The sequence below is a fragment of the Physcomitrium patens genome, chromosome 26, assembly GCF_059467195.1.
Source record: "Physcomitrium patens ecotype Gransden chromosome 26, ASM5946719v1, whole genome shotgun sequence".
NCBI lineage: Eukaryota > Viridiplantae > Streptophyta > Bryopsida > Funariales > Funariaceae > Physcomitrium > Physcomitrium patens.
In genome coordinates, this window is record NC_143435.1 from 6,182,360 (window position 1) to 6,202,852 (window position 20,493).

The 20,493-nt window shown below is 46.2% G+C and overlaps 2 protein-coding genes across 3 annotated transcripts; both read left to right on the forward strand.

The window, feature by feature from the left end:
- Window positions 1–531: 531 nt before the first annotated feature.
- Window positions 532–15,209, forward strand: LOC112278008 (nuclear pore complex protein NUP96). 2 transcript variants are annotated; one of them, XM_024510962.3, is made up of 25 exons: window positions 532–670; window positions 1,356–1,411; window positions 2,238–2,486; window positions 3,120–3,476; window positions 3,672–3,920; window positions 4,151–4,893; window positions 5,433–5,523; window positions 5,895–5,961; window positions 6,212–6,350; window positions 6,545–6,664; window positions 7,002–7,182; window positions 7,376–7,438; window positions 7,591–7,764; window positions 7,891–8,069; window positions 8,237–8,639; window positions 8,851–9,102; window positions 9,394–9,709; window positions 10,027–10,399; window positions 10,635–11,256; window positions 11,440–11,942; window positions 12,156–12,269; window positions 12,575–12,698; window positions 12,934–13,082; window positions 13,193–13,290; window positions 13,489–15,209. In XM_024510962.3, exons 2-25 carry the CDS (start codon window positions 1,393–1,395, stop codon window positions 13,688–13,690), a joined length of 5,787 nt encoding a protein of 1,928 aa, XP_024366730.1. In that variant the 5' UTR covers window positions 532–670; window positions 1,356–1,392; the 3' UTR covers window positions 13,691–15,209. The 2 variants fall into 2 exon arrangements, with proteins under 2 accessions (XP_024366730.1, XP_024366732.1); XM_024510964.3 differs by lacking the exon at window positions 532–670 and adding an exon at window positions 865–959.
- Window positions 14,042–15,209, forward strand: LOC141044994 (uncharacterized). Its single transcript, XM_073531682.2, has 2 exons — window positions 14,042–14,182; window positions 14,450–15,209. The coding sequence occupies exons 1-2, from the start codon at window positions 14,077–14,079 to the stop codon at window positions 14,737–14,739; spliced, it is 396 nt and encodes a 131-aa protein (XP_073387783.1). The 5' UTR covers window positions 14,042–14,076; the 3' UTR covers window positions 14,740–15,209.
- Window positions 15,210–20,493: the final 5,284 nt, after the last annotated feature.

Genomic DNA, 20,493 nt, shown 5'->3' on the forward strand with positions numbered 1-20,493 from the left:
GCTTACATAAAACTAGTATTTGGGGCATAAAAATATAGTAAGAATAACATATAAGTAATTTGAAATACCTACTTTAATAATAGATTTTTTTTAAAAATAGAATGGTACTAAACAATTAGAAGCTCTGCTTACACCATGTTTTGTTTGTAGGTGTTGAATTGGCCAGAGGAACAGGTGGAGCTGGAAACTCTGTTTGTAGCTGCTTCAACCGATGCATGCTGTGGTAGGAGTTAAAGGAGCGGCCACGGGAAAGAGACAAACGGCAAAGTTACAATGGGTTTGGCGACACCAAACAGCAACGACAATTCAGAGCTCGGAACGGGGACGAGGATGACGAAGGCGAAGGAGAGGAAGAGGAGAAGGTGGAGGAGGAGCTCCGCCACCTTTGAATGCCAAGCAATGCACTGTATCTCTCTCACACATGCCAGCATGCCCTCTCTTCTTCTCCTCTCTCTCCCGGGACAGTCTCAACCCTAAATGGTGTCCACGCACTTGAAGCTGGTCCATCATGTTGCTCCTCTCGCTTTCCTGATTCATGGATGCCAATGCTGGTGGACTGCGTCCTCTGTTTCGTTGTGATTCCGCCATCTTCACCTTTCTGACCTATCCCGTGCTGCAATGCGTGGCTGTCGGCCTCTGTGAAGCTGCTTCTTTCCCCTCAGGCGATCAGGTGAGATGCCTGCTGTGTGAGCGAGGGGAGGGGTGTGTGTTTTCTGCGTGCGTGGTGAGTGTGGGAGGGGAGTACGAAGTAGCATTGTGGATCACGTTCGCGTCTGGGAGAAGAGGCTGCGACTTTTGCAGGGGCTGTGGTTGGAGTTCATGAGCTGAGAGTAGGTCGGATGGTAGTTTCGATAGTGAGTGAGCGATTGCACGGAGAGTTTGCGTTGCGTTGCGGTGTGGTTTGCGAAGCGCCGAGATGATCAGTGGGGTGCTTGGGGCGCATCAGGAGGCGAGAATCGGTGCGCAAACCCTAAATATGGTGTTTCAGGATTGGGGAGGTGTGGAAGAGGCCAAAATTGGCAGCGCTGTGGTAGACGATGGGCGCTGTTAGTTTGTTTTCGGCGTGTCCCGGTCGTAGGGGGGCGTTTCTAAATTTCAGGATTGGGCTGTAGGTTTTTGTTTCGTTGGTGGATTGAAGTCCTGGTAATGCGGCGGTTCCATTGTGTGCTCTTGCGATGTGGGCGATGCTTCAATGTGAGAGGCGCCCGTGGTCTTGGAAAGCGGGGATGGATCGGGTTTCGCCGCTTCCTTCATTCGCGGTTTTTGAATTTGAATCTAGGGGTGCCAGAATCTCATGCGCGCAAGCTCTTGGAGGGTCCGGGCTAATGCACGGGTTGCTTGTTTTGTGACGACAGGATTTTTTGAATAAAGCGGGGTAATTGGGGATCTGCGATGTTCGGATCCAGCAGCCGTAAGTTCTCTGAACGTGTCAATGGTAGAGTTGGTCCCGCAGTGGGGTAACAGTCGTGTAATGCAGCTGCGAGCGATGGTGAGGGTGACGGATACGGAGCCGTCGGGAGCAGTCGCGTGGCTGGAATTGAGCACTTCCTATATCGAAACGATGGCATGCAATATGGTCTTGGTAGTTGCTATTGGAGTAGCGCCGTGGGCGTCTTCTAGGGCACAGGCATCGAACGGCTGAGAAGGCCGGTGTGAATTCATAGGAGAGAGTTCTAGTGGTCGAGTGCCGTTGTCACAAGTTCGCAATTGTTACGTTTTTTGGATTTTCTGATCACCTCACGAGGTGGCTGCGAGAAATCGAGAGAGAGAGTCGTATCTTGCAGAATGTGGGCGCATGGGAGTGAGGTCGGCATTGTATGCGAGAGGGCTTAGGTGGAACGGTTCTCCGTTATAAGCATCTTGCCCTTGAGAGAGATGAGGACTGTTGCATTGTAGAGATGAGGATCCGGTGACGGAAGCCGGTTGCCCGATGTGGAGGAGAAGGCGATATCTGGTGTTTACGACGCAGTTGGTTGTCTAGTTGTTTGTGACCATGGATGTTTATTGTTGTACGAAAAGGGTGGGGTCGAATTTTCCAAAAGCAGCGTCACGTTGTAGACTTGAGCGGCGGTGTAGGCATTTTTGAAGCCTAGCCATGGTTTGCGCTTGGTGGTCGTAATTGCAGAGTGTCCGTAGTGATCGATGTGAACGTGGAGTGGTGTATGTGGAGGAGTTTCGGTTCGGTATTGAGAAAGGTTGGATCTGACAGTTGGTTTGAATCACTGGTGTGTGCTCAGCCTTCGGGGCATCAAGTCCGAGTCCTTTTGGTGCACCGGCCGCTTCCAACCCGTTCGGTGCGACTCCGAACCCATTTGGAAGCACTGCCCAAGCAAGCAATCCGTTCGGTGCCAAGCCATTCGGCAGCACGAGCCCGGGTTTCGGAGCGCAGACAGGGAGCTCTCTGTTCGGGAGCGGCACGTCGACGGGCGTTTTTGGAGCGACTGCGACACCGGCGTTTGGGGCTGCGTCAACAACTCCTGCATTCGGTGAGTAGTTGGTGGCATCGTGAGGCTGTTGTATTTGCCTTTGCGTGTTGAGGAGACGTTGGCGTGGTGGATGATATTGACGATCCTGAGTGGTGAGGGGCGTTGGGGCAGCCGTGCTGCCAGCCCTCAGGGTGGGTGTGGCACGACGAAGTTGACTTGGGCGCGTGTGAGGAGGTGGGGTGCTTTTGCGAGTATGAATGAGTTTCCAACATTTGCCTTTAGAACCCAGGACACGCACACCGACGAGGGGTTTGTGATTCAGTAGCTCGACCAGCTCACAACATCAGTTGGGGGTGGTGAGGGCCGTGATTGATCGATGGCGATGTAGACGGGCTCAGGAGCCGGAAGAGTTTTGTGTAGGGGAGTGTAATATTCTGTTCGGGTGCTTTCTACTACTGCAGTTGTTATCGGCGCGCATATTGGAATTGTGAGACGTTGGGTTTCGGATGACTGCTTGGTGTGCGTTTGAGAAGGGCGCATTTGTGATCTTGACACGAGGATTGTGGTATTCCATGGCATTAACATGGCATGAACAGGTTGACAGGGTGGTGGCTTGTATGTCATGGGCCGGGGTGCTAGGAATAGGAGTGTCGTCCTGCTGAGGCGTGAGTAACGTCTGGTTTGGGTGTGCAGGGGCGTTTGGTCAACAAAAGCCTGCCTCACCGTTTGGCGGATTCGGTTCCACTCAACCTCAGCAGAATCCGTTCGGGTCCCCGTCTTTTGGACAGTCGCAGGCAGCGTTCGGGAGCCAACCGTTTGGATCCACAGCGCCAGCTTTCGGTGCGCAGTCGGCCCCTGCGTTTGGAAGCACGACCACCCCACTGTTCGGGGCGTCGAGTCCAGCATTTGGGGCGGCGACGACAACTCCAGCTTTTGGTGCGGCATCGACTCCTGCTTTCGGAAGCAGTTCGGTGTTCGGGCAGAGTGCGCCTGCGTTTGGGGCGAGCACGACGCCTGCCTTCGGGAGCACAGCGACGGCATCACCATTCGGTGCGCAATGAAGTGGTGTTGTGGGGAATGCAGTGATGAGTGCAGTTGCAGTGGGCGTGTGTGAGTCGTTGTGAGCGGATGTGACGTGGACTGGAATAGGTTTTTTTTGAGGTAGTTGTATATGAGGGAAGGTGACGACAGTGTCTGGTTGTGGAGTTGGAGCAATAAGATGACGTTGTTTTTGGTGAAGAGCAGGGGCTTCCTCTGGGAGTGCATTTGGAAGCAGCTTCGGGGCATCGAGTTTTGGAGGTGGGCAGCAGCAGCAGCAGCAGCAGCAACAGCAGCGTGTGGGAAGCAGAGTGGCAGCGTACGCTGTGACCCCTGATGCGGACTCCGGGGTTGGGGCGAATGCCGGGAAGTTTTTGTGTATATCTGCTATGCCGGCTTACAAAGAGAAGCAGCTAGAGGAATTGAGGTGGGAGGATTATCAAGCAGGCGATAAAGGTGAGTGGTGGATCGTGTTTGAGTTTGGGCCTTGTCTTTGTTGTGGAGGCGTATTGAGAACCGTAACGAAGGTGAGGGATGTGGGTGTCTTCTGAACGCGTTTGAGGTGGGGGAGTCGGGTACGGTTGTAGGCAGACGATCTGTATGTGTACTGGTTTGTTGATTTGTTGGTTGGTGTGGCGGGGTGGCCCCGGGATTGATGGGTGGGCGTTGTTGTGTTGGTTTGATAGGCGGGCCGAACCCAGCTAGCCCCCAGCCTGCTGCTGGAGGCATCTTTGGTCAACCAGCACTGCAGACTCCAGCGGCATCTAGCCCGTTTGGGGCTGCGGCGACGCCGACGACCTTCGGGGCTGCCGCCACCCCTAATCCGTTCGCATCAACTTCCACGGCGAATCCGTTTGGCGCGAAACCGGCGTTTGGAAGTCCCAGCACCCCCACTCCTGCGTTTGGGCAAGCTTCAACGCCTGCATTTGGGCAGACTTCAGCGCCAGCATTCGGCACAAGCACGTTCGGTTCGAGCACGCCTGCTTTTGGAGCGGCGTCGACGCCAGCATTCGGGCAGGCGAGCTCGACCCCAGCATTTGGGTCGTCGCCATCTCCGTTTGGGCAGACATCGGCACCTGCGTTCGGGAGCACAACCTTCGGAGCATCATCATCATCTTCATTGTTCGGGCAGAGCAGTCCCGCATTTGGGGCATCTTCACCTGCATTTGGAGCGGCGTCCAGCCCGGCGTTCGGTGCGCAGACATCGTCCGCATTCGGAGGGGGCGGGTTGTTTGGGAGCAGTCAGCCAGCGAGCAGCGGAGGGTTGTTTGGAGCATCCACTCCTGCGGCTCAGCCGTTTGGGGCAAGTTCTGCTCCGGCGTTTGGGCAAAGTCAGGCAGCATTCGGGTCCAACTTGTTTGGCAACAACACAAGCAGCCCAGGTTCCTTGTTTGGTCAAACAAAGGCGGCGGGGTTGACACAGTCCTCGGTGTGTTTTCGTGATGCCTCGTTTGGTGAAAGTTGTGAGTTTGTTATCACGGTGGCGAGGTTTGTCATGTTACACGTTTAGGTTATGGAGGGTGGGTACGGAAGTGGGCAGTGCAGTGTTGGTGTTTGGCATGTTTGGTGGGTATGGATATTTGTGTGTGTGTGTGTGGTTTTTGGTGGTGTTGGCGTGGGAATGCGGGATGCCCTAAGCTGGTGCTGCCGTTAATTTGGTCTCGGTACCGTATTGAGCAGCAGCCGGTTGTTGGGAGTGTGTTGGGAGTTTGTGCAGAGCTTAGTGTTGTGATGGGGCACTCTTGATTGAAGCCATGAGTAGTTGATTGTGTGTTGTGAGTACGTCCTATCGTGCTAGCGGTTGCTTGGCTGTGCGAGTATGCGGTGGAGTGGTCATCGTCGTGTTTTTTCATAGCTGGAGTCACCTATGCCGTGGAGGTGTGGGCTCCATTCTATTTCGCACATGAATTTTGCAAACACAGTGATGATGGTGTCGTCTAAGGCATTTGTGGCTTGGTTGGATTGCAGTCATCGTCTTTGTTCAGTGGGTTTGGTGCAGCTTCTACCGGACAAACTCCTAGTACATTTAGCTTCCCAAGCTTGCAAACCCCGCAGCAAGGTAAGAGTCGCATAAGTTCAGGACTTGTGCATGGAGCATGTTTGGGATGCCATGAAGGTTTGCGTACAATCTTGGAGCGGTTTTTGTTCTGCAACTCCCAGGGCCACTTAATAAACTGCCAAGCAGAGTCAGCAAACTGTTGAATGTTCAGTTCTTTGCGGCGTGGTTTGGTTGAACCGTACCTTGGGACTTTGGCGCAGCGACGTCGGGCGAGCGTGCTGATGTCTACTCGTTTTGCGATGTGTTTACGTGTTTGAGTTTCGGGCAGGGGGCAGTTACTGTTGTTGTGGGCAGGGGGCACTTTTCTGCATGAGTTGGTTCAAGATGGTTCACACGATGATCTGTGGTGTGTGATGCCTGTTTGGGTGCAGGGGCGACCAACACCTTTGGCGGTACCCCGCCCGCATTTGGTCAGCAGAATACATTCGGGCAACAGCAGTACGTGATATATATGTTTGTTTGGTTGGTTTGATGCTTGGTTGAGTTGGTCGAAGGGTTCAATTGCAGCTGATGTTGTGGTCGCGATTCAAAGTGTGTGGAAGTCCTGTCTTGGTGCCTGGTTCGTGTGACGCCCGCACCCAGCTGCGGAGGTGTAGAAACGAATGTTGGATTCCGGAGCAGGCACGGGAATGGGCTTTGTTTTTTTGGTGGTTGGGAGGCTGACGTTTTTAGACGCCGTGTGTTGCAGAGCTACTCAAAACGTTATCTCGGCCACAGCTAGCCCGGTAACCAATCCCTTTGGGACACTACCTGCCATGCCCCAGATAACAATCGGCCGAAGCGCCGGTTCTGGTCCGTCTGTCCAGTATGGGATATCGAGTATGCCGGTACGTTGGGACTTTCAGATTTTGGTGCACAAGCAGTGGTTTTTGTGATTGGAAAAGAGAACGATGGGGGGAGGAAAAGAGGCTTTTGAATCATGTTTTGGGGGGAAGAATTGGAATGAGTGAGTGTGCAGTGCTGTGGTGAGTATTGCGCGGTGGGAGGTTTTGGTGAGACGGAGGGTATTGTGTGCGCGCAGGTAGCCGAGAAACCGACTCAAGTGCGTGTGAACACATTGTTGACTCCCCGGCATATCACGCAGCGGTCAAAGGTGCGCATGCACGCACGACGCTACCATCCTAAGAAGGATAGCCCAAAGGTAAGACGATGCGGAGTTGATTACCATGAACGAGGAGCTTGCGTGGGTATTGAAAGGTTTGTCATGGATGTGGGATGCAAGTGTGGAGTGATGAGGCAGAGTGCGTGAGTCGTTTTAGGTGGTATGTAGATGGGACCCTAGCAAGGTTTGGATGTAAGATGATACACGGTGTGTAGGTGATTGCGAAAGGTGACTCCCATGTGTCGACAAGTTGGTCACTTATGTGTTACGTACGACGTCGTTTGATTCTCCGTTTGCAAGTGAAATGGGAGGTTTGTTGCGTGCGAAGTCGGGTCTCTGATGTTGGGGCGAGGTGGTGGTCGTATGGCATTTGCAGGTGTCGTTCTTCAGTGATGGTGACGAAGCCCCCTCAACCCCGAAAGCAGATGTGATGTTTGTTCCTCGAGAGAATCCGCGTTCTCTGTTCATTCGACAGCCGGAATCGTCTCCTGCGATTCCATCTGCGGCGAAGGACGCAGTGGATGTTGGAGAGATAGCCACACCCGTGCAGAAGGATGGTACGGCTCTGACCATAGTGGATTCTGCAGTGAACCGCGGGGAGGCTTTGGCTGGTTGGGAACTCGACAGTGCTTCGGGTGATGTTTGGAATTTGCATAGGCACAGGCAGAGGCATAGGCATAAGCTTAGGTGTGGTAAAGGAGAGTGGAAAGTGAGTCACTTATGGAGGCCGTTTTGTTGTCGGGTTGGCAGGCTCCCAGGATGAAATGAGGAACGAAGTGGGTGGCGATCCTGTTCCGTTTTCGTTTCCTGAAAGTAAGCCGCAGTGGCGTGTTTTTGTGGGGCTTTCCTGTAGTGCAATGCCGTGTTGCGGGTCCGGTTAGAAGGGGCGAGCACGTTTTTCCCGGGTTTGTTATTTGCTGAGGTGGTAGATGCACTGTGTGGCGTACTGAATCTACCGTTTCCAGGTCCACACAATAACTGGAGAAGCCCAGACGGCGTGAATGGGAATGGATTCGTGGGAACTCCAGCAGCATCTCAGGCGAAGGCCAGTGAGAGAGGGGCCTCGAAACAGGTGTCGAAAAGCAACGGGTTGCGGGAGGAGCACAGTCACAGAGGAAATGGCTACATTTCGATCACTGGTAAGCGGATGGTGGCGTCTGGAGTTGGAATGGATTGTGAAGGTGATCGGTGTATGTTGGTGTGGATTCGTGGAGTGGGAGGAGTGGAAGTTTGGGTGATGAGTGGATGGTGATACATTGGTGCAGGTCATCGTGCCGGTGAAGCTGCAATCGCGTACGAGCACGGTGCGGACATAGAAGCTTTGATGCCGAAGTTACGGCACTCGGACTATTTCACGGATCCAAAGGTGCAGGAGCTGGCGGCGCTGGAGCGTGCGGATATTGGGTATTGTCGCAGAGTGAAGGACTTCGTTGTTGGGCGTAAGGTAAAGACAGCATGCGTTGAGTTGGTGGAGAGAGTGTGAAGTATGCGTGAGATGTTATGCCTGGGTGAAGGTGGGTGAGGGGTGCGTGTGAGGAGGCGAGTTGGTGTGGAGTGAGGGGTTGGGCTGGAGCAAGTGGAAGATGCGGTTTGACGTGATCTGGCATGCAGGGTTACGGGGAGATAAAGTTTTTGGGCGAGACGGATGTGCGACGCCTGGATCTGGAGAACATAGTGCAGTTCAACAAGTGCGAGGTGCTGGTGTACATGGACGAGACGAAGAAGCCGCCGGTAGGGCAAGGCTTGAACAAGGCAGCGGAGGTGACGTTGCTGAACGTGAAATGCATAGACAAGAAGACGGGGCAGCATTACGTCGAGGGAGTGGAGGTGGAGAAGTTTCAGAAGCGGTTGAGGAAGAAGACAGAGGAGCAGGGGGCAGAGTTCTTAGGGTACGATGGGGCGAAGGGAGAGTGGAGGTTTCGAGTGAAGCATTTCAGTCGATATGGACTGGACTTTGAGTCGGACGAGGAGGATGGGGCCGAAGGGCCAGGAGAGGGCGCCATTGTGGTTGCAGGTAGGGGCAGGGCGGCATTTTCTCTTTTCGGTTGTTTTGTGAAAGCGAGGTCTTGGCTTGGTACTCGCAGCGTGGAGCCAAGAGTCGTGGACGGGGTTGGATGCAGGGTGTTGGGATTTAGCGTGGATGCGGGAAATGGTTGGTTTGGTTGGGGTGTTGAGATACTGGTGTAGCTGACGTGTGTGAGGCATGTTGGGCGGTGGTGGGTCAGGAACGTACGACATGGAGGGTGTTGAGCAAGGTGTGATGCACGATGCGGATGATTCCATGTTTGAATCTCCTATGAAGAATTTTGATGCGATTCCGGAACCTGGAGTGGGCATGGAGGATGAGGTCGGGGACGACCTGATTGATGCGTCCTATTTCACGGCTCCACAGGCAGCACTTCCGCACTCCCTGCCCGCACACCTTCACCTTGATCCCGTGAAAATGCAACAAATGCGAGCCCTTTTCTTTGCCGAAGGTGGTTTCCAGTTTATGGATTGGAGATTTGTGTAGAAGTTTCAGGGATGGCGCTGTGTTTTGTTGTTCGGTTTGTGATGGTGACATGTTGAGTTGGGTTCTCTGTCAGGCTTGTGTGTGCGTGGGGTGTAATGCCTGGAGGTTTTATTTATTTATTTGTTTGTTTATGTTATGTTTCGCTAGCGGTTGCGGGTCTGAGCCCTTTGAACGAGTTTGCTGGGGAGTTGTGGCGGGGGTGAATGGTTTTGGTTGTCCGCTTTGGTAGTGAAGTGTATAGTTTTTGGAATGTCAGGTGAGGAGGCGGAAGATATCGCACCACCCGGGGCTTACGGGCGCTGGCAGTCACGTCCTCCAGCGCCATCTCCCGCCGGTATGAGCTCGGGCGTGCATGGTAGTCAGTCGTTCAAAACACCTCAGAAAGTTGGCGTTGGTGAAGATGTGGACGGGCGTCCAGCTTGGCCGCAACGGTCATCTCCTTGGAAGGGAACCCCTGCGAAGCAGATGCGAGTTTCTCCTCTTACGTCTTGGAAACGATCACCTGCTTATTCTGCTCTGGAGGAGGGGATGTCGGGCCGTCAGACGGCGATCATGGATGAATCTCCTTCCAGGTTAGCATTTCTGACGTGTTTGGGGTTAGTGTAGGCGGGTCGACGGCAGGGGGGTTGATATGCTGGCCTTTTGAGCACAGCGGCTTGGGGATAGGAGTAGGGAGGGAAGTAGGGGGCTGGTTGCATTCGTTAGTCAGTTGGGTTTGTCGACTAGTTCGGATCCGTTGTTGAGTATTGAAGTGCGTCACTGCGTGGGGGGCAATCACTGCATCAGCGGTTGATTACAGTGAGGTGAAAGGGTGTTGTGGACCATGTGCCTGTATGGCGAGGAAGTGCTGTAGTCGTCGGCCTGACTGTTGACGTCCTTACTGGCACAGGTCCCCACTGTTGGCGTTGACAATGAGTGGAGAACGCGAGCGGTCAGGCATGAAAAGATCACGTGGCAGCGGCTTTTTGCTGGATCCGACGGAGAAGTCCGGTGCAATGGCTTTCGGGAGGTCGGACCACATTGCAGACGCTGCGCTGTTCTTGGGTTGCTCGTTCCGTGTAGGATGGGGTCCGAATGGAGTGTTCTATCACAGTTCGACGCCGGTTGGGCCAGGGGGAACGAAGAATGGGTTGTCTTCATGCATTCAGGTGGAAAGAGTGGCGCTGGATCGGACAGTGCGGGATGACGGAGGAGTTGTGAAAGACGAGCTGGTGGAAATGCAGTTCGTGTCACCGTTGTCGCTTCACATGTCCATGAGCCGGGTAATGTTGTGCATCGTGTGTATCCAAATTGGTCGGAGGGTCGCACGAAGGCAGGGTCTGGAAATGTTGCGTTGGTGTCGGGCACAATGTGATATATCCTGAAACGGTGTTATTTGTGTGTACGCATCGGACGCCCAGCTTTTAGATCCAGGGTTCATCGTCCTAAGGAATGGGCATTGTGGGGTTTTTGCTGTGTGCCGTCGGGTGACGGGAGTTGTGAACTGTGTGGGTTCAGGTGGTGGACAATGCCTCAGATTCCGCCGCGAGGTGTCTCCGGCTGCGAACCTTAGTGTGCAGCAGGACTGATTTGCCCGGTGTATGCGGTGAGTACGAAGACCTGGTGCAGAAACAGCACGAGGTGGTGGGAGTTGGAGAGGCAGACCTGGTTGTTCTGAGACATCAGCGGATGGTGTGGCAGTTGATCAACGTTCTTTTCTCGGAGACGGCAAGTCCGGCGGAAGCAGAGGATGTGGACGAGAATGGGGAGGATGCAGATGTTGAAAAGAGTTCAATGCAGGCGGCAGATGTGTCTGCTGAAGTGCTAATGCGCCGGGCTGGGTTCAGCTGCTGGCTGCAGGAGAGCGTAGGTCACCTGGTGCAACGAGACTTGGAGCATCTGGAAGGAAATAAGTATTTGAAGGAGATATTCATCCTCCTGACAGGGCGACAATTGGAGGATGCTGTTGAGAGGGCTCTAGAACATGGTGACGTTCGGCTGTCCACGCTGCTATGCCAGGCTGGTGGTCCAGTTGGGATGCGAGGTGATGTTGCAGCGCAACTGGAGGTTTGGGGTGCAGAGGGTCTGGACGAGTCGCTCATCGAGACGGATCGAATGTCGATCTTTCAACTCCTTGCAGGTGAGTTGTACGTGATGGATGAAAGCGGGTCCCATGGTAGCGAGACGGCGTCGGGGATGGGTTTGCCGCGAAATCGCGTGCGAAGCTGAGGTTTTCAGAATTGAGGACGCGTACGCCTTCGTGCATTGAGTTACGTAGCAGTATGGATGTTGGAAGACTCTGACGCTGTTGTGTGGTTTGCAGGTGACTTGAAGGGGGCTCTTGGCGGGGCCAACGTGGATTGGAAGCGGTTTATGGGTCTCGTGATGTGGTATCAATTGAGCCCCGACACAGATCTGCCGTGCGTGATTGAGACGTTCGAGGAACTGCTGGAGAAGCATCACGCCCCAAACCCAGAGCCAAAGTACGTGGAGGAAAGAGTGTCGGTGTACGACACCCAACTGGAGGCCCGTGGTTACGACACGGCGTACTATTTGATGCTTTTGCATGCAAAGAAGGCGAAAGGAGAGGTCGGTATGAGGAAAATGTTGTCTGCGTCTGCATCGACCTTTGACAGACTGGACCATAGGCTGGCATGGCATCAACAAGGGATTCTTCATGCCATCCGCATGTTGGAAGGCGAGCAGCTACACGACGTGCACATGAACTTCGCGAGTCAGCTGCTGTCGGTGGGTCTGTGCCACTGGGCTGTGTACGTCGTTCTTCATATGCCGAAATCTGAACAACACCCAGGATTGCACGAGAAGGTACGGCACGGAATGGGGTGGGCGAGGTCTAGTAGTGTTTTGAACGTTTAGGCGTGCTGGAGGTTTAATGGAGCAAGAGCGACAACAGATTTGATGCTGGCAAAGGGAATGCAGGTTTGCGTGTACAGGGGATGGTGAATGTTGACGTAGGTGGCTGACGGACCTTTTTATGGGTGGCACTGAGAGGAATGCAATCGGTGTGTGTGTGTGAAGGTTGTGAAAGAGATTTTGAATCAGTACTGTGAAACGTGGAGCTCTTCAGAGACACAACAGCAGTTTCTGGAAGAGGACCTGGGGGTTCCTACGGAGTGGCTACATGAGGCCTTGGTAGGTTTGCTGACCTGGTGATGGTGATGCATCTGATGAGGGCATCTCGCAGTGTACGGGCGTGTGCATCCCCTGGTGGTTTTATGTTTTTGTTTGTGCCGATTATCTCAAGAACTGTTGTTCGGTTTGAGGGGCATTCGAGGGTAGCGTAGGCAACCACAGGCTCACTTGTCATGCGACACACAGGTTGAGGATGAAGTTGGATGGTCGTTGTGGTGTTTGGTGTGATGGTAGTCGTACGGTGCGTGGTTCAGTGGGGCTTGGGAAGCGATTGACGGTGTCACGGTTGCACCGCGTTTTGGCAGGCATTGTACTGGCGTTATTGTCGCAACGACAGGAAGGAACTGGAGCATCTGATCAAGAGCTGCCAGTGGCGGAACGCGCACTCGCTATTCGTGGCAACCGTCGCGGCGTCGCTACTTCTGAATTGTATGTAGTCGTGCCAAAGCTTGACCGTGATTGGATCTTTTTATCCTGTGTGCGGAGTTATTTTTGCAGGAGGGCACGGATTGTGAGTGATGTTACATCAATGCGGAATAAGGAGAGGAACCTGCCGTGTGTCAGGGTGCTGTGCGAGTCCTGGTCAGTGATTTGCGACTTGTGGTGGGAACGTGTTTGAGGTTGAATGTAATCTGACAAGAGCGTGGGTTGATGGATGTCGCAGCGGAGTATGCTGAGATATGGCAGTTTGCGAGCCAGTTGGAAGGGCATCTGACGGAGGTGGAGGACTGGGATCTAGGAGCAGGCATATACATCGAGTTCTTGACGCTGAAATCCAGCTTCAAAGACACGTCGAATGTAGTGGAGGGGCTGGTATGTGATGTCGGTCAAGTCGCGCGAAGGGAGTTGATTTTGCCGTTCGAGTGCAGAGTGGAACACGCGGGGGTTGCCTAACCGGGGCGTTCGGGTGGGGTGTAATGCAGGAGAGTTTGGAAGAGAGGAGCTCAGCTTGTGGGGCGTTCTTCGAGCGGCTGAAGGAGTCGCAAGCAATGTGGAAGTCGAAGAGTTCGATCGAGGCCAGGTAAGAGCTGCACTGCATACGACTGTAGTGGCGACATGGGTGGCGCTTCATTTGCGAGTCGTGGGTGGTTTGATACGACATGTTGTAGTGCGTTAGGTTGTGTGGATACCGCAGAACTGGGAGGCGTGTAGAGAGGGGGCGGGATGTGGATTGTGGGGTAGGGGGTGTGGTAACAAGAGTGAGGGTGTTTGAACGCAGGGCGGCTTATTCAAAGATGGCGGACGAGATTTCGTTGTTGTTGTTGGAGGAAACAAAAGCACAGGCGTTGGACGTGAGCGCGGAGATGAAGATGTTTGACATTGTTCTGGATGCTCCCATGCCCGAGGACGTGCGCATGTGTCGTCTGCAAGGAGCTGTGGCAGCGTTCGCGAAATTGGTTTCCGAGGAAATTCTGGTGTGAGGCCCCACGATGTGGATGAGTGCGTGTCGCTGTTCGGGTAGGGGAGTTGTGAGGGCCCTGTGCAACGAGGGCATCGCATCTCGGCACGGTGTACATCAATTAGTTGAGTTACCCTTGAGTGCGTGGCGCGGTAGGAGATGCAAGGAGTGCGCATCGGTGAATCGTGCATGGTATGGAGGATTTTTGAGTACCAGCACGGTGAGCTGAGAGGTTAGCTGGAGGGAAATGTGAGAATGTAGTTGTAGGAATATTGTAGCAGGAAGGTTTGCAGGTAGCGGTGATGTAGTAGAAAGTTTTCGAGAGCTTTCACAGCGAGTATGTTGGGTGAGGCAGGTGTCCTCTAATATGGAGTTATGGAGAGAGGGGAACAGAAGGGGAGGTGTTGAATGGAGTGTTTTTTAGTTGGTTTGAGAGGTGCGTGGGGGAACCACCGGCTCTGTGGAGGTAGATTAATTCCAAAAGCCTACTCAGAGGGCAGCCTTGAAACCACTGGTGATGTCTCCTGGCGCCTGTCGATGATATTGTGCACAGCTTGCGTTTTGTCTATACGTGCATGAGTTCCAGTCCCCTGGGTGTGCGCAACCGGGTATATATGGTGTGGTGTAATGTGTGGGTACGTGCTGCTGCATAGTATGCGTGATGTTTTGAAATCCCAAGCTTGTTTCGGAAGTGGTGGGCAAGTGGGCATCAATGGGAGGTGCGAGGATTACGTAATGTGGAGTTGTCAGATTGGACTCACCAAGATTGACTGTGGAGCAGGGCACATGATGTGGGAGGTGCATGGAATCGGTAGATGTGCACGCAGCACCGGTACAGTGCTCTCTGTGAAACGGAAGTCGGTCACGGCGTCGAGCGTTGAGGGGAGCAGTCGGTTTTTGTGTTGCACGGAGATGTCGGACCCCCCGCACCGTCGGCAGACGATGCGTTGTGTCTGGCAGGTGCGCTTGCGAACCAGCGAACGTGCGGACATTTGTGAGATTTGGTTGTTGAGAAATCACCTGATTACAGCAAGGCAAGTATCAGTAGCGGGTGGTCAGCGGTTGAAGTGAGCGGTGCCGTCGTCGACCCCTGGGCGGTTGGATTTCGTCGGTGAAGACTCGGTAGGAAGGGGAAGAAGGAGCTGGTTGGAGCAAATGGATCCGCTCCAGCCGTTGTGCTGCATGGAAACGACCGGCACTTGCAGCGACTCCCGAAGAGCTCTAGATGATGCAGGCTCTAGAAGTTAGTGTCGCAGATCCAGTTTTTCGTGCTGTTGCATCCGCCACGTTCGTTGTCGTAGTAGCCTTCGTCAACCGCCGTCTTTGTGCTTGCGTTTGTCATCACAATGCAGAATATTGCCCTGGATGCTATGCTCTCACATCATAGTGGGTCTCTCACTCGTCTGAGTGTAATTGTTCTACCATTGCCAGCTACGGTCTACATGAGTAGATACCCTTTTTAAGAACATAGTTATTCTAGAAGAAAATTTGATGATAAGAACAATAATAATAACATTGAACGTAATAATTTGGTTGAAGCACTTAATTGTGAATGGATGAAGGTGATTTGGTGCTGGAAGCGACATGGTTGAAGGAGAGTGTGTAGTGTGGATGGTAAGTGTGTGTAATGGATGTTGATGGAGTGAGTTTATTTTATTATTTTATTTTGTTTTTGTTTTTATAAATTTATTATGTTAAAAAACATTAATTTTGTTGATATATGTGGAAGTTTGATTTTCATATTTAAATATGCTACTATTACAAAAAGAAACTTATTGTTAAAGACATGGATCATAAAAAAATTCTATGAAAACAATGTATTTTTGTAACACTCAAAGAAAGGGAAGAGAAAGGGGAGAGGGAAATGAAAGATAGATGTAAGATAGAAACTAGAATGATTATTGCCAAATACAAAGAGACTAGAGATTCTTGAACTAAGACAAGAATACAAGAAAGGCATTGATAAGAGTGAAGAAGGCCTCATTTTTACTTTTATATATATTATTTGACTAATGAGTTATGTGGTAGCATTCTATAAGTCATCCAATACATGTCCATCTTGTGGAACATGCATCTAACTTGCAAGGCAAGTTTCCAACATGTGCACTATATGGTTAACTTGAACCACAAGTGGTCAACATGTGTGTCATATGGCCAACTTATTGACCTAGTTTTTAACTGATCAATCACTTATAAACACTTGAAAAGTCAAATTTGTGTTTATAAAGCTTTCTAAAAGGTGCTTTATAAGATATTATCAAATTTGTTTACTTCTAATTATTTTTAGCCTATTCATCTCATATTCAGTAGTATTGATATATTTGTGATATTATCTCTTTTCTTTTCCTCCCTCCTATTCTAAGGACGAGTTTTTTTAAAGAACAATGATCACATGTTTAGGAAGTCTAAGATGTGGCAAATTGTTGATGCCTTCATGATATTATTCAAAGCAACATTTGAAACTTTATTAAGAGTGATTTTTACCTCCAATGGCATCACTAAAAATTGAGAGTATTTTGCAAGGTAGTAATACAAAACCTGTATCTTGCCATCTATTCAAGAAAAAACATGTGATTCTTAAGTGTTTTCATCTATGCTATGTTGTCATAAAGGATGTGACAATCTTAATGGCTTGTCAAATAATTCAAGAAATAATAGTTTTTTAGTTGAATCTATTGGTTGTTGTTTCTTTATGTACTTAATCCTACAAATACAAAGAAACTAGAAAGAAGTATAGAAGATAGAATGCAACTTTTATTGAACTTGCTTTGTTTTATAAAAAAGAAGTTTTTGTCTCTTAATTTTAATTTTGATGGATATCATCAATGTTAAGCATCATCATTTTTTGTTGCATTTATAAGATTGTAGATGGCTTGCATGTGTATTCATTAATATCATATCAAAGCCAATGTATAAGATGTTCCAACCTATTTCAACATTGCCTTAAGTTCAAGAGCTATTCTATTTGTTCATCTTCATTTATTTCTTCTCTTTTCCTTCCCTCTTTAATATGGGTGGAGTAATAATGTGCCAATGGATTGATTTAAGTCTAATCTAGAGCTAATTAAGCAAGGATTCTAGGATTAGTAGTATAATATTTTAAGATTTTATTTAGATCTAACTTAGACATCACTATGCCGTAAAACGTATGTATTTTCTAGTAAAATTAAGTTCTTATGTGTATTTTAAAATCAACTTAGTTTTAATTTTGAGATGAACTACTTATATTGTATATTTGTTCTAATGATTGTATGTATTCTTTATATGTAAATTTCTAATCTATTCCAATTCTATATATTCAAACCATGGAAAATAACTAGTCAATGTATGAATAATCTAAATAACTTGTTATGTGATTTGATCATTTTTTGTCTAAATATTTGTAGTCATCATTGCATTTTATATCATTTTATATATCTTAAAGGTACTTAATATTTTAGTAATTTTTGGTATGTAATTAAAAATAATAGATTTTATTGAAGATTACAAATATCTATTATTAATTTTTTTATAAGTTTTTAAATAGTATTTTAGACCAATTTATATTTTTGAATAAACTAAAGAAATAAAAACTAACTATTATTGAATTATAGTTGATTGTGGCAAGTATATTTTTACACTTATTATAAAATTAGAACATATCTAGTAGGATTTGTATAGATATAAGGCATCAATACAAAATATGGTTATTTTTTACAAATATAGTAATAATCACATTCTTGTCTATTAAAAAAATGGATTTTATGATGGTCTTATTTTATATAACATATATTTTATTGCTAAAGAAATGAAGAGTTTAAATAGCTAATAATAGATAGTTGATATGGTAGATTACATTTACATTAAGGTACCTTGGAATTTTATTTAAAATAATAAATATTTTTGTTATATATATATATATATATATATAATATTATAAATAAATTGAGTACATATAATTATATAGAAGAAATGATATATATGTATTTAGGATTTATACCTTAATGCACAATATTTGGATGTTTATGAATACTAAATTGTAAAAAATCTTTGTGTGTGGCTTTGAAAAAAAAAAAAAAAAAATTTAGATAGTACTATTTAGTTAATTTTTTATTTACTTTTTTTTGGTTTCTTTCATCTAAATATAGAAACCAGAAACTTTAAGCAATTTTTATCTACTCTTAGTATAGTTATGTTAAGCTTCTCTACTAAGCACTTATATTATTCAATGTAGAAACTGTAAAATATAATAAGGTTACTATTATGTACTTTCACAAATTATTCATTTTTTTGTATATTAAAACTTATAATTGACCAGAATATATATATATATATATATATATATATATATATATGTTTATAATGAGCATACTGAATTAATTAATGTATCTAAATATCATTATAGTTTATTTGCATTTTGTGTTTGATGCAAATATCTTTGGGTGTTGATTCTACAAACTTGATTTGTTTTTGTTTAGTTTTTTTTATTTTTATTTTAATTTTAATTTTTATTTATAAGTCCTTTATATTATTTTATATAGATAGTATCACTATCATGATTCTTGTGCATGTTTATATTCAACCCTCCAAATTAAGGTTTGAAATAATATGTATGTCAAATTTCTTCAACTTTGATGTCCTACTTTTTCTTTTTATGAAAACATCTTATTAATGTATTTTAGGTTTCACTAAAATTTTGCATAATGAAAAGTATTTTGAATTTATAAATATTAATACATAGGTATTTTTTTAAACAATGAATTTTTATATTTTAATTTTAAATATTAGGCAATTTTAATAAATTTTTTGCACTTATACTCATACATATTTATTATTTCAAAGGTTTTTTATAACCATTATAGTCCAATAAGTCTTAAATGTATATAAGCAAGTATAGTTCTCCAATTTATAAATGTGCACCTATATAGAATACTTGTATTAAGAATTCAATTGAATTATTATATGTTAATTAAGACAAATTCATTAGTTGATGACATTTTAATATATCTTAAGTGTTTATTTTTAAAAAAGTTCAAGTGATAAAAAAAATTAAATAAAAAGAAACTATTTTTGATCAAAGACATATGTTTAACTTATTAATAGTATGTTTTAATTCATAATTGTTATAGAATTGTATATAAATTTATGTAAAAAAATATAAATGATCATTTTAATGTTAAAGTTCATTAAGTACAAATAACCAAACATAGTGTTTAATAGGTTAAGTTGTAATATATCTTGAGTCTTGAAGAAAAATCTTCTTTAAAATTTTTATAGTTTGTTGTTAGGATTTTGTAGTTGACATTGATAAAATTAATGAATGTACATGTATGCGAGCTATTTTTATCTCTCAAAGGATTTATTATTATTTACAAATGCCCTACTTCTCAATTCTACATACACATGCACCATGGATCTTTTGGCAAGTGCCACATGGAATATGTTATTTGAATCACTACTAAATTTTTTCTTAGATTCTTGAGTTTGAAAGGGAACTAATGTTAGATTTTCCTTAGGCACACTTAAATAGATTGTATAAGAGTGTTAACATATGGTGACCGAAATCCAATTTTAAAATAAATTATGGAATGAAGTTGTTAGATGTTAGGAGCAAACACAAAATTAAAAGTAGAAGCACTTAGACATTGTGGTAGCTATTATCACTTAGCCAAATACTAACTATTAGGTGTGTATGTGAGTGTCTATTAAATATTCAAAAATAAAAAATCATGATTGGCTTGTCAAATATGGTATCATAGATTCTATCCAATTTTTTTTATCAAAGAAGTGACAAATTTGTTATAGTATATAGTGATAACAACTTGGTCTTTTTAAAGAGTACATGTGACCCTATGGAATACTTGTACATTATTCTATACTTTTTCTCTACTAAATACTTGCATTATTCAATATAAAAACAACAAATTGCAATGAGATTACTTTTATGCACTCTTACAAATAATTGATTTTTTTTACATACCTAGAATTATTCTTAACCAAAATAAAAATGTTTTTTGATAAGCATACTTTTTTGGTTTATGTACCAACCAATCATTATAATGTATGTCCATTTTCTATGTAATGCACGTTTCTGTGGCCTTGAATTTTACTAGTCTCTTTCTACTTTTTTTTTTTTTTTTTTTTTTTTTTTTTTTTTTTTGTTTTTAATCAATTCCATTGTATAATGTTGTGCAGTAAATATCATGAAGATTGTTCTTTTATAAATTGGGGTTCAACTCTCTAAAGTTATTTTTTTTGAATAACCAACATGTTGGACTTATTTAAGTTTGATGCTCCAATTTTCTTAAAATTTCTAAATAACGTCTTTAGTTCCCACTTTGATATTTTATGTGGCACAATATAATGAAAAAGAAACTACTAATGTTGCATAAAAACGTTATTATAATACATACATATTTTAAATTTTCTGTAAAAGAATATTTTGATCATATCAATCAATCTTGAATCTGAAAACTCCTTCCAGTGAGTCAAGTGAATCCATAATATCGGTGCTTTTGATCATCAATTAACTTTCTTTGTTAAAATTGAAACTTGCGAAATAGCTAGTCAGGAACATGTACAACATCGTGAAGTCTTATTGATAATCTCTTATAAACTTGAAGCTAGAGAAGCACAGTCAATCCCCACATTCCTCTCATGCTACAGCTTGTCGAAGACGAAATACATTACAAGTTAATAGTATCCTTCAATATGTCTTATAGAAAAATGTTCGGATACTTGCTGGCTCAGAGTAGATAACGAAGCAACCAGCATGCTGGTAAATCTCTGATACTCCCATGTGTTTCAGTTCCTCTATTAGTGGGGAAAGCACGGTATACAAAATGC